Here is a 19688-nt window from a genome sequence, read left to right as displayed (position 1 = left end):
CTGCACGCGTACACATGCAATGCTGAGACACTGCAAGAGCAGACAAGGAAATACCCTCTGCACATGTGCACATGCAATGCTGTGACACTGCAAGAACAGACAAGGAAATACTCTCTGCACATGTACACATGCAATGCTAAGACAAGGCAATACCCTCTGCACATGTAGACATGCAATGCTGAGACGCTGCGAGAGTAGACAAGGAAATACTCTCTGCACATGTGCACATGCAATGCTGAGACACTGCAAGAGCAGACAAGGAAATACCCTCGGCACGTGTAGACATAAAATGCTGAGACACTGTAAGAGCAGACAAGGAAACACCCTCTGCACGTGTAGACATCCAATGCTGACACCTTGCAAGAGCAGACAAGATAATACCCTCTGCATGTGTAGACATGCAATGCTCAGACACTGCAAGAGCAGAAAAGGAAATACCCTCTGCACGTGTAAACATGGGAGAATAGCTCAGGGGCAACGTGCTCGCCTAGGAAGGAAGACGACACTGAGCAACATAGGTTTTGATCCCCGGGTCTGCGCTTAGAAACCTCTGGGAATTAAGCGTGTTATAAATAACCTATCATATAATATCATATCAATGCTCAGACATTGCAAGAGCAGACCATGAAATACCCTCTGCACGTGTAGACATCCAATGCTGACACCTTGCAAGAGCAGACAAGGAAATACCCTCTGCATGTGTACACATCCAATGCTGAGACACTGGAGGAGTAGACAATGAAATACCCTCTGCACATGTGCACATGCAATGCTGAGACACTGCAAGGGCAGACAAGTAAATACCCTCTGCACGTGTACACATGCAATGCTAAGACAAGGAAATACCCTCTGCACGTGTACACATGCAATGCTGAGACACTGCAAGAGCAGACAAGGAAATACCCTCTGCACATGTGCACATGCAATGCTGTGACACTGCAAGGACAGACAAGGAAATACCCTCTGCACATGTACACATGCAATGCTAAGACAAGGCAATACCCTCTGCACGTGTAGACATGCAATGCTGAGACGCTGCAAGAGTAGACAAGGAAATACCCTCTGCACATGTAGACATCCAATGCTGAGACACTGCTAGAGCAGACAAGGAAATACCCTCTGCACATCTACACATGCAATGCTGAGACAAGGCAAAACCCTCCGCACATGTACACATCCAATGCTGAGACACTGGAAGAGTAGGCAAGGAAATACCCTCTGCACGTGTAGACATGCAATGCTGAGACACTGCAAGAGCAGACAAGGAAATACCCTATGCACATGTCGACATCCAATGCTGAGACACTGCTAGAGCAGACACGGAAATACCCTCTGCATGTGTAGACATCCAATGCTGAGACACTACTAGAGCAGACAAGGCAATACCCTCCGCACGTGTACACATCCAATGCTGAGAAACTGGAAGAGTAGACAAGGAAATACCCTCTGCACATGTACACATGCAATGCTCAGACACTGCAAGAGCAGACTAGGAAATACCCTCTGCATGTGTAGACATCCAATGCTGAGACACTACTAGAGCAGACAAGGCAATACCCTCCGCACGTGTACACATCCAATGCTGAGAAACTGGAAGAGTAGACAAGGAAATACCCTCTGCATGTGTAGACATGCAATGCTGAGATGCTGCAAGAGTAGACAAGGAAATACCCTCTGCACATGTAGATATCCAACGCTGAGACACTGGAAGAGTAGAGAGCCAACAACTGACCCCTTCCATAGTTATATTGTGGTATATCTTTTTTTCCTATTGCACCACTCTCCACTGTAGTGATCTTAAAGTGCATAGGCTTCTCCAAGAGGTGGCGAATTATGCCCAGCCCTGGGAATCCAGACCTTGGTCTGTGTAGGAGTAGATAAGGTAATGGGAGCAGAGGGAGGGTAAGTGGAGCAGGGTTTAGACAAGGGCTGAGATGGCATGCCAGTGGATGAAAGGTGGGGGGTGGAGCTTATAATAGTTTACATGCATGTGGTGACTGTAGAAATGCTCAGGGCATACCAACAAAGGAGAAACGGGACCACTCACAGCGCTGCAAAGAACAGGTGTCAGCCCATGATGGTGCTTTCTAGTACTTTCTGCAATCAGTTCATGGGTTTGGAACCAAATGCTAATAAAATTTAGACTAGAGAACCAAATGCTGGCAGCTTTCAAGTTTAGAGAATCAAATGCTGACATGCTCCAAGAGTACAGAACCAAATGCTGGCACGTTCCAAGAGAAGAGAACCAAATGCTGACAGCTTTCAAGTTTAGACAATCAAATGCTGGCACGCTCCAAGAGAACCAAATGCTGACAGCTTTCAAGTTTAGACAATCAAATGCTGGCATGCCCCAAGAGTAGAGAACCAAATGCTGATCAATTTATCTATCTATAGGTTTGTTATATTGTGCCACTAGCCTGAAGGCTTCAGGGCGCTCACATGACATGACAACAAAGAACAACAAAGAAGCTGCTTTCATGAGGTATTGAATCAACCTTCTCCTTTAGCAGATATAATAGTTTTTAGACATTTCTTAAATTGTGCTATTGTAGCACTTCTTCTAAGCTCAGATAGGAGATCGTTCCAGAGAGCAGAAGCCCAGGCATGAAAACTAGAGCCCCCTATTTTCTTATGAGAGTCACGAGGTTGACACAATAAAGCATCTTTGTTGGAACATAAAGTGCGTCTTTTAGGCAGCTTCTTTACCCGTGTGCAAAGACAACCAGGACATCACCGGCCAGGCATTTGTACACCATGACAGCTCCTTTAAATTTAAGTCCTTGACTGACGAGAAGCCAGTGCATTCTTCGACGAGCATGGGATACTTGAGACTGACGTCCAATCCCGCAAACTGCACGAACTGCTCCATTTTGAGTTACCTGCATTCGTTTTATGTTGGCTTGGGGAGTACCTACAAGAAGACTATTACAATAGTCCAATTTAGTTTTTATGATGGCAGCTGCTATCAAGGCCCTGTTAGTCTCTGAAAGATACGGACGAATTTGCCATGGCAAGTGTGAAAGAGGGATAGCACAGAGGCAACGTGCTGGTCTTGGAAGCAAGACCGCGCAGAGCAATAGAGGTTTGAATCCTGAACCTGCACTTAGAAACCAAACTCAGGTATTAAGCACAAGTTATAATTAAATAAATAAGCTAAGAAGAATTTAGATATGTTACACGCTTTTTAAAAGATAATTGACAGTAAAAAAGACCCCCATTGTTTTTACAAATTCAGAGACTTGTATGTTGTTAACAAACATTGTGAACCTACTATAATGGGGATCCAGTTTTTTATAACTTGGAGCCAGTTCCCAGAATAAGCAGCGTTTTTTTTAACTTTTCAGGGCCAATGAGTTCACAGCCATCCAAGATTGTATGGCATTGAAAACTTAATTTACCCTTTCTGAGTCTTTAATGTAGGATCCTGGTAGCTTGAACACAATCTGGGTGTCATCCACGTAGTTTGCGAATTTTACACCCATACACAGTGGTCTGGAGTATACATTAAACAATAAGGGCAAAAGGCACAAGCCCTGTGGAACTCTGCAGGTAAGAGGTGCTGTTTGCGACTGTGCATTGTCCTTAGCCTCCTTTGCCATCATTGGACCAAGGAAAGATCTAAACCAACTGGCGGCGGATCCACAGCACCTACTGATCTTGATCAGTCTATCTGCCAGAAGAGCATAATCAACCAAATCAAAGGCGGCAGAAGATCTAATAGTGACAGTAACACAACGCCGCCTCTGTCAATGATTCCCACTATGTCGACCCATTGCAAGAGTATACAACTGAATGCTGACCGAGTGCAAGAGCAAGCAATTGAATGCTGACAAACCCGCAAGGGTGGACTACCAAATGCTGACATATTGCTAGAGTAGACCACCAAATGCTGACACTGCAAGAATAGACAATTATATGCTGACACAGGGCAAAAATACACAAAGAAAACTTGGAAGAACACTGACACACTGCCTGATCAGCTACCACGTGCTCAACGCTGCAAGTGTATAGACCTGAATGCTTGACACACTATAATGCTGGCACAGCGCAAGGGTAGACAATCAAATGCTGACGCCCTACAATAATAGAAAACCAAATGCAGACGGGATGCAAGCCTATTGACTTAAATGCTGATACACTGCAACTGTAAACAACAACATTCTGACCCATTGCAAAAGCAGACAACCCCTTTCTGAAAGAGTGCAAAACTAGTGTACAGAATGCTGACACCTTGCAAGAGTAGACAACTGAAGGTCGACAAACTGCATGCACAGATCAGTAAATGCTCAGAAACTGCATAGATGTAATAGAGGTTGCAAGAGCAGGTCAGTGGGTTTTAGCATTTATTTTGTTATATAGTTGTTCTGTTGAGCGCTACATGACTTCTTCGGTCTTCTTCAGAAACCTTGCCCGTCAGACGAACTTCGTAGAGATGATAGTTCTATGGTCGGTTAGCAGTCGCGACTGTATGATTGTCCGATGGTTATATCACCAGGAGTTTGTAGCGGTGCTGTAACCAGGGTCGTCCACTTGGTATAGAGTCCAGTAAAGGAAAATATAAGGACAGAATAGCAAATCAAAAACCAAATGATACATATAGGTGAGGGGTCAGAAACCATTTGCTCCTCTGATATTTAGGATTACAGATACATTTATGCCACCCTTCCTATCCAATGGTGAGGGATCATGGGAATTGTAGTGCAAAACATCTGGAGGGCCGCGTGTTGCAGAATGCTAACACAGGACTTCATCCAGCGTTACAAGGAACTCGTTCTATTTAAGAAATGACACCTTCTGCTCAGCTCATCATGGCAGGGCAATCATGGGGCGGCGGGTGGGGTTGCAGGCGGGTCAGACCTCCTAATGCCAAGTGCAGTAAATTACTGCGCTTCAACCAACTCACACAATGTCCCGGAACATTTGAATTATTAGTAAAGAATTCTTCTGTTTTCAATTCATAACAGTGCCATGTAATGGAACTCCAAGTGCAGCTACATGTGCACACAGGCTTTGACATGTCTATTCCCATTCACACCCATCTCACAGATGTGCAAGCACCTGCACACCGGCGGACAGACACTCCTCACAAGAGAAGCACGCTCCGCCACACAGAGAAATGAAATACCAAAACATGTGTACACGCACTACACACAGAACCATTCAACCCACTTTTTCAGACATACCATACAAAGACCCACGCTAACATACAGAAACTCTCAAGTACAGACACAACATATACACCAGTCAGAGACACAACACACACTACACAGTGGCATTCACATGCTCAAGCAAGCTCAACGCTAACATGCACATACAATCTCAATCGACAAGCGCCACACGCCTTGGGCATGCGGCCGGCTGAGCAGGGTGTTCAACCCAAGCCAAGCAAGTCATGAACCGCAGAGTCTTCATTGACTTGAATGGCTCATTATCTCTTCAAATTAAAACAGTAGTAAAATCCCACCTCCCCCGAAGCTTCTACCTACCCAGGCTCCCCACGTTGAGGTCATGCCATCTTGCCACTTATTCTCTTTTGTCAGCCTAGTCTCTGCACAATACCTTCTCTCCAATCATCTGCATGACGGTAGCTTTGTTGCCAGATTCCTCGTCCATCTGTGTGGCTGAGATGAAGCTCGCCGGCATCTGTATCACTGATCTCAAGCTCGCCGGCATCTGTATGACTGAGATCAAGCTCGCCGGCATCTGTATGACTGAGATTAAGCTCGCCAGCTCTGAATGCGCCACATCATCCACCCGCCACTTTCAGCATCTCCGTCAAGGTCTCATGCTTTACATAGTGGGTACTCCAAAGCATCGGTCCAAAGATCCTGCAAATCAAGGCCTGTTTCAACTGACCAAGGCATGATCTTCACTCAAAATCTCCACTCCAGGTTCTTTAAATCCTGCCTGTGTGGTTCTTCCTTCTCAAACCAAACGGGCCAGCTCTAGAATCCTCTTGCATATTGGATCTGCAATCCAGAAGACCAACTCACTTTCTGGAAGACCCTTACATCTTGACTACCACCTCTTCTTCTCCCCACAGACTACCTTCCATCAATCACTGGGTGCAGCCACATAGAGATGTTGTCAGCCAAACCAGCCAGCGACATTGCACACCACCAGGCAGCACCGACAGTAACTGCTATGCTTAATCTATTAGGTGCTTATGTGATAGCTACCCTTGGTAATGCATAGTCGCGGCGTCCGAAGTACAGCAACAAATCCTGCCCTCAAACAGACTGCCTAGTACATCACGCTTAGGAGCCAATCCAGCCACACATTCTGGTACCCACACAACTAGACACCAGCCTACTATGTGTCCGGTTCAGCTCACACAAATAGGAATCAAGATGGACAACAGATGAGTGCTATACGAATGCAAGTTAACATGGCATATATATCACACAGAGCCACATTCACTCACAGCATGCATCAGGGGGGCGGTGCTGGTTAAATAAGTTGCACAGATCTCACAGGATCTCTTATTTGCATGTGAACAGGGTGCAGGGTGGATCATGCTTTGAGAAGGAAGCTTGATTCTCTGCTGGGTTAATGGAACTGGAGGTAGGGGCACATCGCGCCAGGCCACTTATTCATATTCCTGAAAACGTGTTGATGCCACTACAAATACATTCTTCATTGACTTAACTGGAAAAATAATCAACTATGTCCATGTCTGTCACCTTAAAGCTGCAAAGACCACCCCCCACAACAGAGAGGGCAGATGGTGAGCTCCACTCCCACAATATGCCCCTGAGCACTGATGCCCACGTTCTCCCTCGTGAAATGCAGTTGCCACCACAGAGTGGGAAGCGATACAGCAGGGAGGCTGGGTGAAATTGCACCAGAAAATATCTGGTTGGTGGAATTAGTGGGAAATTCACCTTCCGCCATCTGCTTCTCTATTTCTTTATCATCCGGATTCCTGCCATACAGGAGAAACCCAGCCAAGTTTATACACCTTAATCCCGTGAAGTCCACAAAATTATAACATACTTGCATGGGTACATGAAGTGTGTGTCGATGTCTCAGATTTCACGTCAGTGGTTTTGGCACGTAGAAACCAATATTTAGTGCAAAACAAGGTGAATGTGAACTACAAGGTGAATTTTGCTCTGCTGGTGGTAATTCCGTCCACCTCTGGTGCTAGGGCACAACAAGTGATGTTAGTTCATTTCACTAATGACTGGTTTCTGGGAGTGTAAATATGTTGGATGTACAGGTGTTTTGCTAGAGGAAACAGGACAGGATCATGGGCGGATTAGAGACACGCATTCTGTGCCGTGTTCCCAAGTCTAAAGGCCTGCCACCAGACTCTAGCACACCCTTGTCATTTCATGGTGCCCAGATAGTCACCTCACAACCTCAAATCTCTGCACGCAAACCATAGGATTCTAGTTACTGAGGCCACAGCTTCTTACTACTCCACCACCCTTGCAGCAGCCTCTAGCAGGAGCAAGGCCCTCTTTGAAGTAGTAAAGCATTGTCCCAAACCCTCACCCAACCCTGAGGTACCAGCAACTCAGGAGAAATGCGACAGAATCAACACATTTTTATTGAAAAAATAGACAATAGCCGAGAGACCATCAAATCAACCACTCACAGCATTAGCATCCCCTGCACCCTGTCACGCACACTTCCCCTCTGGACCGAATTCTGTACTCTCTTCCCCCTGGATCATCTAAAAATGATTCCCTCAAACCTACTTCTTACTCTGACGATATAATTACGGCCTCCATCATTAAACAATTGACGGGCCATGCGCTCAATGCGCTCTTCAGCCTCACCAATGCCTCCCTCGCAGAAGGATCATTCTCTGACACCTCAAAACTGGTCTCATCCAGCGCCTTGGTGCGTACATGTTCTGCACGTCTTACAAACAACTAAATAAATAAACAAATACAACCTCTTTTGAAAAAAACACCCCTCGAGCCAGATGACCTGGCCAACTACAGGCCCATTACGAACCTCCCGTTTAGTGGCAAAATCTTGGGAAAAGTATTTGCTGCACAGCTACTCACCAGAATCGAAACTCCACCTCCAAAATTTCTATCAGTCAGGGTTGCGCCCAAAGTGTAGCATCCAGACAGCCACCATTCAGGTGGTGGATGATGCTCTCCAAATTATGGATAAGGGCGGCTCATGCCTCTTCGTCCTCCTGGACCTCTCGGCTGTTTCGACATTGTCGACCATCACATCCTTCTCTCCCTTCTTGGTAAAAGGTTGGGATTCTCTGCCACTTTCCTGAATTGGTTTACCTCCTACCTCTCAGGCAAACACCAGGCTGTCTAGATGAGCTTATTGCGTTCCAACCGACTCAAGGTCTCCTACGGAATCCCCCAAAGCTCTATACTCTAACCAATCCTTTTTGACCTTTACATTGATCCTATGGGCACTCTCCTCATAGATCCCAATACAGCCAACCAACAATGTGCAGACAATGCGCAGTTGTAAATGAGAGTAAATAGCGCAAAGGACATCATTTGTCTCTGCGATTACCTAGCCATCATCCAGTCCTGGATGTCGACTGCCTCCCTCAAACTAAATGCATCCAAGACTGAGTTCATCCTCATTGCTTTGCCTGCAAAAAAACAACTTGTCCAACAATGGCTCAATGATATGCACCTTGAAGGATTTGATCCACAACTCTCATACTCAGCAAAATCCTTAGACTTCACCATTGACAGCAAGCTGTCCTTCCAGAAACACGTAACCAAGAAGGTCCAAATTGCCTAGCTCAGAATCTCTACCCTTCAAAAAATCAATGCCTTCATCCCGCCGCAGGACTTCCAGACCTTAATGCAACCGTTGTGGTCTTGCACATCGATGGAGGAAATGCTGCCTGACACGGCTCCCAGCTGCTCACTTGGCTCCCCTAAAAGCAGTCCACCATGCTGCATCAGGTCTTATTAATGGAGCATGAAAATTTGATCTAATTACCACCATCCTATGTGAACTACATTGGCTTCGGCTCCAAGCCAGGATACTGTTCAAAACTGCATGTGTCATCTATAAAGCAGTCATGAATAGCACACCAGTGTACCTGGCGGCTAAGCTCCGCATATCTAGTGGCACACACTTCTCGCTCGCACAGCAAATCGACCAACCGGCTTCAATCACAACTCGTCAGCAAAGAGAGGACCCGCAAACGATCCTTCTCTTGTCATGCACCCACCCTCTGGAACTCGATCCCAGTGTCTGCTCGGAATGCCCCCACAATTGCCCAGTTTCACAAATCTCTCAAAACATGGCTCTTTCAACATCACCTGACCAAGGACTAATTCCAATGGACGCACATACCACATACAGTACTGTGCTACTGTTAAAAGATGCCAGCCAAAATGCTGTCTCCCCACACTCTCTACAGAGCGCTCTGATGCTCTCGAACTAGGTCCACACTTTAAACAATAAAATAGAAATGAGTCCAGGCTAGACACATTTCCAGCAAAGAGGGCTTCCAGGTTTGGAAGTGCATACCTATCAACTGACATGCTTTTGGTGGGTGTCACCAGACTTGGAATCTGTTTACTCACTTGACAAGCACCTTACCCAACATACACTTCGATGGGCTCTCACACGCCAAAAACAAATCCCCTGTTTTCTCACGCCATGGGCAATCAAAGGGTTGAGACATATGGAAATGTTCAGGAGGCATGACATAGGTCCAAGAGATTAACATGATTTGCACACAATGGGAAACAAAAGTGGAAGAAAAGCTGGAGACCAAGCTGAGGCTACAGCAGTTTGCTTCAATAGACCATGGAACAGGAAGATGAAGTAGGAATAATGGTCTTTTTCAGCTGTTGCTTTATATGCATGCACTTATGTACACAGCTGCACACGCACTCGCCTCCAACACGGGCATAGAGACTCACAAACTTACATGTGCATTGAACACAACCCTAAGATGTACAGAGCATACACAAACACAGGATATACAGAAATATTTACACCCTTACATGTCCACAGATGTTGCCTGGCAGACAAACGAAAAGTCAACACTCAAACACGGGCCATAAATATCCAAGCTTACACATGCATGGATGTCACCCCATCGATGTACAGACCATACCCACTCAATTACGGCTGATACACATGTACTCCCACACTCCTCTGGCAACAGACCACACCTCACGGTTCTATAGAGCAAAAACACTCAAACACAGCGCATACAGGCTTACTCACACACTCTCATAGACACTCTAGCGCAGGCCATACAGGTGCACTCACAGGCATCCATGTGTATCTAGCACACCTCATACCATTTCAGAGCATGAGCACTCAGAAATAAGCCAACCAGGTATACTGAAACATGTACATGGGCATAAAGCAAGCATCATAGACATACAGAAATTACAGACTCAGACACAGCCAATACTGCTACACTTACTTCCATGTGTATGGACCACGCCCCATAGATGCACAGAACATACACACACAGACGCAATCCATACGGGTGCAGTACTTGCCATCGACATTCGTAATCTCGGCCGAGACATGTTATGTTATGTTACAGGTACTTATATAGCACGCCGTCACCAACGGAATTGGTCCCCAAACGCTCTGGCAGATCTGTAAACAAGAGGAGGGCAGGTAGGGTTAGTGGAGGAGGAGGGGAGTAGGAGAATGGGAAAAGTGGTGTGCTGTTGGCAGCTTCAGCTCGGTATACACTGAGTGCTGGGCTTTGGTGCAAGTATCGGATCAGGCGAGGCCTTGTGTGTTGTAGGTGCACTCTATGTGTTGTTGATGCGGTGTGGTAAAGTGTGTGCGGATTGCTGGGAGATAAATGGTTGTATGAGTTTTGTGTGGGTTGAGTATGCAGAAAATTGAGGGTTGGGTTAGTGGTGCCTGTATCCTGGTCCAGGTACTTCTGGTTCCATTTGAATTGCATCCCTGTGGGTGGGGTTGTTGCTGGTTCCTTATGGGTCGTCTCGCTGTGGTGGTACTGCGCGTATCCAGCTATGTCATAGTGAGTCTTGTATGGGATGGTAGGTGTGTCTGAACCATTTATTCAGGTGCGGAATGGGTTGGTACTATCTATTCTCTTGTTATCTAATGTGGCATTGGTCAGTTGAAGCTTTGAATGCTTCAGAGTCAGAATGCTGTTGATGAGGCATCCTAGTGCGTCTTTCTTGGTCAGCCTGTTTATTCTGTTGTTAGTTTCCTCCATTCATGACTGGGGTGACATGATGTGCCATTTAACCCAATGTAATCAGCTAGGTGGTCTGTCGAAAACAGAAGGCATAGCAACTTGAGGGACATCGGCTGCCATCTTGGAATGGTGAATCCAGGCACTCTTTTGCACAACGTATGCCAAACAATTTACTATATCCATTCCCTGTCTCCACGTACATTTAGAAAAATTTTAATATTGCGTTGATCTAGTGGTGTATTTTTTTTTAAAACTCCTCCCCCATTCTTAAACATCTTCATTGTGTAAAAATATGCCACAAGGGCTACAGTGTATATGTTAGTTAAAACTCCACTGTGATCTTTTTGCACTCGCAAATGCTTTTTTTTAGATTTGAACTGGCTTGGTTTTTGGATGACTGTCATCTAGTTGAGGGAACAGCATATCTGCAGTTGCATGCCCGGTCAGGGATGCCATACTTATCAGGGAATTTCTGGTGCTCTTTTGTCTTGACGAGAGAAGGATTTCCAGCGATCTCACATACAGCATACTCACACACTTCCATATGTACGGAGTACATCGCTCAGCGCTGCAGAGTCCAGATAGGTTTACTCTTTCTGAATTCAAACATGTTCTACATAGGTATGCTCTTATTTCCATTGCACACACATCTTAGACATCTGCTTATTCATCTGATGCAAGAACACACTCGAATAAGGTAGCACATAGGCACGGTCACCTGATGCACACTTGCACACTCACCAAGCACACATTTGCACACTTACCTAATGTATATGTCTTACCCTATGCACTTAAACAGCTCCTTAATGCATGCACTCAAGCACACAAATGCCAGTGTGCATTACATACAAACCCGATGAACTTACACACACACAACTACAAAAACACGTCTTTCACATATGAAAACACACTCATAACATGTGTAGCTCTGTTTATACAGCAAAGTACAGAACACATTATCACACAGACCTCCTTTTAGTTGTGCATTATATACATACAAGAGAGCTTGTATTTACATCCATCATATACAAACACATGCATGTGCATAAAAGGCATCAGCACACCTCTTATTTACATCACTCATAGTATACAGAAAACATCAAGAAGCCCCTCATTCGCAACTAGCATAGACATGCACATGCATGTCCACAATAGTCATGAACACACTTGTACAGACATACTTCTGAATGAAGGTGGCACAGGCACGTACAAACACATGGCATTTGCCCCCTGCTGCTTACTTGCATGCATGCAGTGTAAAGTTCTTCTCCATGTACTGACGGCAGATTGTTTGCCATCGTTTATGATTGTATGTGACACACATGTGCCTACTCTGACCTCTGAGGCCCTACAAAGACAAGACCAGGCCTCACAATACAGACCTGAGACGGGTCATCTGGCATTTGTGCCAGTGCTGACAATTGAGAAAATTAACTTAGCACCAAATGTGCTGCTTGTGTAAGATGGACTGGAGCAAACAGGTTTTTCCCCAATTCATTTTACCTGAAGGGTTTTCCACAGGGCCAAAAACGAAGAAGTCTGATTTTTGTTTGTGGACTGGCATCGAAAGAAAGGTATATCCGGTGAAAATCACGTCAAGCAAAATGTTGCCAGGGGGTTCATCTACCCATATGTGCACCCTGGCCAGAATTAAAGACTTTCTCCAAATATTCTAGTCCTGGAGTTTAAAATAGTAAATAATACCAGACCTAGAATATTTGGAGAAAGTGTTTTAGGGGTCAGGAATAACGAATCGCCTTCCAGACGACATTTTGCAGGCGAGATTTTCAAATGAAACCAAAAGAAACAGACATTGCCCCCAAAAAATGCCCGAATTTCACACTGAAAGCAGTGTTTTTTTGTTCCCTAGTGCATAAACCGTAAAAAAAAAAAAAAGAAAAATTCTGTTGGTGGTATTAGGTGCCCTGTCTCTTCTCAATACGCTAAAAATGCCCAACTCCATTCCATTTAAAATTCTTTCGATGATATAGATTTGGTCCATGTATTACTCAAGCAGCAAAACGTGCCCTAAGTGTTTTTGCTACGTTTTTGGCACTGGTGCAAACGTCAGATAAAGAAAGGGGAAAAGGGTGTTTGGTAGGAGTATGAAGGCCACTCTACAAAACAGAAATGATGGAACAGTTTGGAAAGAAACAAGCACCAATTTCCCAAACCACATGCATGTCGAAAGCCACGTGTACATGCCTCGGTGCTAAATAGAGGCCACGCCCTTTGCTGTACTAATCCCCTGTTCTAAACCATTCGTCTGTTAGAGATGAGTCACGTGACAGGAACTCATTCTGTCGATTTCGCCCTCTCTGGTTAGCGCCGTGAAAGAAAATGGCTGCCGTGGCGCAGTAACCGCGCGGCCTTGTTACACGTGACTTCGCTGGACTAAACTACAAAGTACAAGGGCACGTCATGGGGTAGGTGACGTAGGTCCCACTTGCGAGTTCTGACTTTGGACCTTGCCGCAGCACCTCGCAAAGAAGCAGCGCATGCAGACTTGTGAAGGAAGCGGAATCCTCGCGGTGAAGGATCGCAGGCATGAGGGGCAAGCCCTCGAGGATAGACTGGGGGGTCCTCCTCGTTCTCCACCACCTCCACTGCACCCCGCGACTAGAAGCATGATCAGCACTGCACCCAGCATCTAGAAGCACGATCAGCGCCCACATTAATACATATAATTAGCGGAAGTCGAGTTGGCCTCTTCGTATGGCTGTAGGCTCCAGGATGGCAGAGACTGAAAGCAGCAGAAGTCCATAGAATTCTTTGAAGAGCCAGTGGAAGCGCAGCAGGAAGCTTCCCGCGTCATGGCTGGCGGGGGCGATGTCCCTGGAGGGGCCCCCCATTTTGCCAGTAAAGGGCAGTAAGTTCAGGCCTGAAGGAGAAAAGAGGAATGTGTGTGTGTTTGTGTCTGTGCTAGGGTGTTTGAAAGAATGCATGTATTATCTCTGAGCGACGTCATGCTGCGATTGCGTGCACCCGCATAACTGTGTGAAATGCATGCCCGTCTCATTGCGTTTGTGTGTCTATGTGTTTCGACAACTCATGTCTTTCATTGCATGCCTGTATATAAGTGGGACTGTGTTTTGGTCCGGTACCGTGCGCTTTAGGCCAGTAATGGTCCAGTAATGGTTAGCAGGAAACGACCACATCTGTCCTACAAGGGCCAAACCAACAGGCAGGGACAGGAAACTGAGCCCCAACATACTTACATTTGCAGGTGTAGCCCTAAGCATATTAGCCTTGATAAAGTTCCAGAGGGGTCGAAACACGTGTGGGAGGACAGTAACAACAATGATGATATTACAACTTAGGTAACCAATGTAAAAGGCAATATCAAGCCTCATTATTGGTCTAAAGCGCAAGGTAACCGGACCAAAACACAGCCAGACTCTACTATGAGGTGTGGGCAACACCACAACTACCGGCCACCTCGCAGCTCAAATAAACCCTCAGCACCCAAGAAAATCTCAAGTGCAGCAAGTCTAGTGCCCAATCCACCCCTACCCTGTATCTGTCCATGTCTGCCAGTGCATGTCGTTGGGCCAGAAATACATATATGAGTATGTGTGCATGCTAATTTGTACCTGCATGCCTTGTTTGTCCGTGTATATGCCCTTCTCAGTGCCTACCAGTCAATTAATGACTGGCTGTCGTGGAATATCTGTGTATTAATTAATGTTCGTGATGCAATGCGTGTATTTGTGTCACTGCAAGTGGCGAGTGATTTGTGAATGCACGCATGTGCATTTCTGCCAGTTCACGTCTGAGTCAGGTACATCTGCTTCTGTCGGTGAATATCTGTCAGTCAATGGAAGTCTTCGGCCCAACGCAAGCCTGACAGTGCACACATGTGCCAGTGTATGATATGATATGGCATTTATAACGTACCTATACACAAGTGTTTCATATGTCTTTCTGACAGTGTACGGTTGTGTCAATTCATAGTTGTGAGCACAACTAAATGTCTTAAATAAATAAATAAAATGAACAGCTTTGTGTCATTGCATGCCTGTGTATCATGCGTTGTTGTAAAAACTTGTGTATGTCAATGTGTGTCTTTTTGCCAATGAATTCATGTGAATGCATGTCTTTGTGCTAATGCATGCCCCTGCCTATGCATGGAAGTGAATGCATGTCTGTGGGTTGATATGTGACTTTGTGGTAACGCATGCCCTTGCCTATGCATGGACTTGAATGCATGTCTGTGGGTTGATGCATGCCTTTGTGGTAGTGCATGCCCTTGCCTATGCATGGAGGTGAATGCATGTCTGTGGGTTGATACGTGACTTTGTGCTAATGCATGCCCCTGTCTATGCATGTAAGTGAATGCATGTCTGTGGGTTGATGTATGCCTTTGTGGTAATGCATGCCCTTGCCTATGCATGGAAGTGAATGCATGTCTGTGGGTTGATACGTGACTTTGTGCCAATGCTAACTATTGTATGAGCATGTATTTGAACGTACGTCTGGCAATGAACCCCTGTGTCAGCGCATGACCGTATGCCAATGCATATTCATTCATGGGTTAATGTTTGTGTCTGTGAATGCCCGTTAACATATGCGAGTGCTTGGGGGTTAGGCCACACCCCCGGTGTTCAGTCCAGCACTTTTTTCAGGCCTGGGTATAAGATGAGAACAGCTGTTGCGATGGCGAGGACCACCAGGGGCCTCCACGCTCCTGAAGGACCCTGCAGAGAGAGAGGAGAGAGCAGGTGTAAGGACACACACTAAAATAAACTCTGCATTCCCCAGATGAGCTATTTACTCAGGCCCCCAGAGCCCCATGCCCCGACCCCTTGCACGCACCCTCCTGCGTCTCGATCATTCTTTGGGCTGAGGGTGCACAAGGTCCCTGGTGACGGCGACAGGTGCAGCAGCCAACTGATTACCAGTCCAAAGAGTCTGCTGGTTGGCCATTGCCTGCCCTGCTACTGTCTGTGTGTTTAACTCCTGTCCCGGGTGCTTGGAGATGTCAAAGGTGGCAGAGGGAGAGGAGCAACAGACGATGCCACCAACCCCGGGGCAGCTGAAGATGTGTCAGGGCTGGTGGGACCCACTACAACATGATGTTTGGGGCCCGGCCCCCCCTGGCTCACAGCTGGCAGAAACAGACAGTGGCACCCGTGGGGTGTTTAAAGTATCATAAAGTTAAAGGAATTCAGCAAGATCATGAATAGCTGCGGGTGATCAGGCAGGCAGCAAGGTGAAGAAACTCTAAGAGCCTAATTCATGGAACGTCTAGCGTGGCGCAAAGTCACTCTTTGCACAGCGCGCTGCATAGTACTTTTGCAGTGCAAAGTGACTTTGCGCTGCAAACATACACTTTGCACAGTTCTGTGAATTAGGCCCGGTGGAACGTGTTTGCTGACAGTGCAAAGTCACTTTTCCCCGAGCTAAACGTTCCATGAATTATGCCCTAACTGTCCACTGAAAAGCTATGCATTGCTCTTTGACAGCAGGGTGCTAATGTCGGGGAATCCTGAATAAAAAAGCAACAAGATCTTGAGAATGTTACCAGAGACTGTAGGAGGGAGGTTACGGCCTGGGGCATCCTGTAACGTGCAGCTGAGCTCTATTAATGTACCAAATTAAAGTCGTTTCTGTGGAATAAGACTTCCAACATGGGAAGCTTTTCGGGTCCCCCAGCGTCTCAAGGCCCATTTCAACTGAAAAGGATGAAAGGCCCACATGCCATCACTGCACCAACCCAGCTTGTTCATCAGTAAGGTCAAATCCAATCAGTTAGGTGGGTCTGCCCCTCATAGAGCGCTCTTCTTTCATGGAGGAGACTGAAAAATCTAAGGGCTGTGGCCGCTGCCACATACCTCTCCTTTGTAATAAGTATTTTTGAAGATGCAATATAGGGGCACCTAGAAAGATACCCCACAGACCCCAGAGAAGAGAACGGACTGAAGAGTCCGGCCCAAATTAGGAGTAGTCCACAAGGCTTTCTGGGGCCTACCTGCTCTACCTCCAACTTTCTCTTCCAAAACATCTTCCTTCTGGAGCTCTTTGCACATCCACCTCAGACGCTTCTCCAAGCAGAGTTGGGGTCAGATTTATCTCCTCGGCTGGGGCCTCCATCTGTAACACCCTCCCTGCCTCTCTCAAACTTGAGCAGAACCACATCTGGTTCCAGGAGAAACTCAAGACCTTCCTTTTAGCTTCCGCTTTCTCTCTTCCTCTCCCCTGCTTATGCACTTGACTGCTCTGCGCACTGGTCACCCTTTGAACTCAGGCCCAGGCTCCTACATGTCCAGTTGCCCTTGCACTGCCTCCGGGCTCCTCAGCACTTAAGGGTCGGTATCTACAACCCTAAAGTCCCTTGTCTCCCGACTGGCTGCACTGAGTGAGTTACCTGCACTTCTCCCTTCCCCGCCCACCGTCGCACTTTTGATATGATATGATATGGCATTTATAACGCGCCTATACACAAGTGTTCTCCTCTCCCTCCTCCTTGCACTTGCACAATCTATATGATACAAGGCCTACTAAGGTCCTCCCTTTGTTTCCCCCTCCTTGTCTTGTCGCGCCTAGAAACACTTGTGTACAGGCACGTTATAAACGCCATATCATGTCATACAAATGGGGCACATGTGACAGGATTTCCTTTCTTTCTCACCACACCCCCGGCTGGAACGCCATTCACCCCTTTCTCCCTCTGAGAACTACGTTCGCCAGCAAACCTTCTCCCTGCACACGTCCTCTACTACCCCTACCAAAGGCAAAATGAAACATTTCACACACCCTCTGCTTCGCTTCCTTGTGTCCGCATCTCTCCCTCAGGGTTTCGCTCTCCTCCGACCTCCTTGTGTCTGGTAATCTGAGGAAGTGACACTGAGGTTCCAGAAACGTATGCAGTACACATACCTGTCATCTTGATATATTCACGTGTCATGGCCCCATAAAAGTTATTATCGATACCACAAAACGCTGCGCATAAACTTTCTTTTCTCACAAACATTAGCCTCTCATGAAGTGTGACAGGCGCACATCCCTGAGACACAAGTCATCCCTCCTAGCCACAGAATTGTTGGACTAAGAAAGTGGTTAAACACTCCCAGGGAAGTTTCTAGCCAACTTATTGCCCAGGGCAAAACATCAGAATATGCCCCTCCCTGCCCCTCTGCCCAGCACACGTCTCTCCCGAACGACACCTCTGTCGTGTGACAAAACGCCTCCTCAATATGAATAAATAAATGCTATATGAATGAATCTGGGTTCATTATATTGTAATTCAAGTACTTTACAGAAGAATTCTAATGTGGAAACATGCTGTTGCTGCCCAAGTAAATGTTTTTTCTGTCACCGGCTCTTAGGGAAGGCTTTGCCTAAATGCAGTTTCAAGCTGTTCATACTGGCACACTGTGGTTGAAAAGCCTACTGGTGTCTGAGGGCTCAATGACTTGGCCTTGTGTTGCAGGTGTTCTGTTCGTACCAACTCACTTGTATTTCGCAAGCAAGGGGCAATACTAGACTAACCATATGAATTATTTTCTGATAGAAGGATATCATCCTAAAGAGGGACAGCCAGTCTGGTACACTCTTAGTGCACTCTTTCAAAATACCTCTCTTGAGAGTGGGAAGGGGACAAATAGCACCAATGAGGATTCATGTATGCTGTGCATCAAATCACAGAGATTTTCAGGACTATAACAGTGACCAGAGATCTACACATTTAATAAACAAGTCTGTGATAAAAGGATTGTATGTGTGAATCTCTAAATTCATAACTGATGTATGGTTTGGTGCTCACATCACAGTTCCCAGTACTCACCCTAACATTAAAATGTTTGTAATCATGAACCATAGATGCTCATTTGGACAGCTTACTTTTTTGGATGAGAGTATAAAATGGCTGCAACATCAGCCACTCAAATGGGGTACGAGGGCTCTTTTGCTTCTTGTTTCTGAAGAATTTTAGAGGAGGAAGGGCTGGTTCTTGGTGTGGGCATGCCCAACCCTAATACATAAACATCTTTAGGGAATTATATCTACAGATAGGGCAGGATACCGAACAAGAAAGACCCAATAAACAATGCACACAAAGGATAGTACCTCTTTCAAACTTTAGCCAGACCAGTAATAAGTTGATGAAGCATTTTAAACAAAACCGGCTTCTAATGCCCGGTAAAGGGTACACAGTTCCTCAGCCACTACCGCCTCACTATTATGCCGGCCTCAGGGGTAATTTCGGCGAAAAAGAGCAGGCTCATGCTTTATCTAACAGAGCTGGCATTAGCATCTCTTATTAGTGCTAGCTTGCAGCTAGTGAAAATCATGTTGTGGCAGTGTAGAAAAGGAGTTTGGCCTATTGGACTTACAATTTGAGCAACTTCTTTGATTGCTTTTATGTGTTTAAGTGTGGGCACAGTATGGCATGCTCGTCAGAGTCACATATACAACACATCCCAGTGTGCTCTTGTATAGACATATCAGACAAAAACAGGTATATCTGATATTACATAAGGGAGCACCACATATACACCATTAGCCAACAGGGTGGCGACATGTGCAGCACTCAAAT

At 46.1% G+C, this 19688-nt stretch overlaps 1 protein-coding gene across 3 annotated transcripts in view; it reads right to left on the bottom strand.

Moving 5' to 3' along the window:
• Positions 1-4330: 4330 nt before the first annotated feature.
• Positions 4331-19688, bottom strand: part of CCDC136 (coiled-coil domain containing 136) — a 391788-nt gene continuing 376430 nt past the window's right edge. For all 3 annotated transcript variants that reach the window (XM_069629532.1, XM_069629531.1, XM_069629533.1), the window contains one exon: positions 4331-15849. In XM_069629532.1, the coding sequence (XP_069485633.1) occupies positions 15757-15849 (93 nt within the window). In that variant the 3' untranslated portion in view covers positions 4331-15756. The remainder of the gene's footprint in view (positions 15850-19688) is intronic.

Source organism: Ambystoma mexicanum, chromosome 12, assembly GCF_040938575.1.
Source record: "Ambystoma mexicanum isolate Mex_15411 chromosome 12, UKY_AmexF1_1, whole genome shotgun sequence".
NCBI classification, from domain to species: domain Eukaryota; kingdom Metazoa; phylum Chordata; class Amphibia; order Caudata; family Ambystomatidae; genus Ambystoma; species Ambystoma mexicanum.
This window is presented reverse-complemented; position numbering and strand designations above follow the sequence as displayed.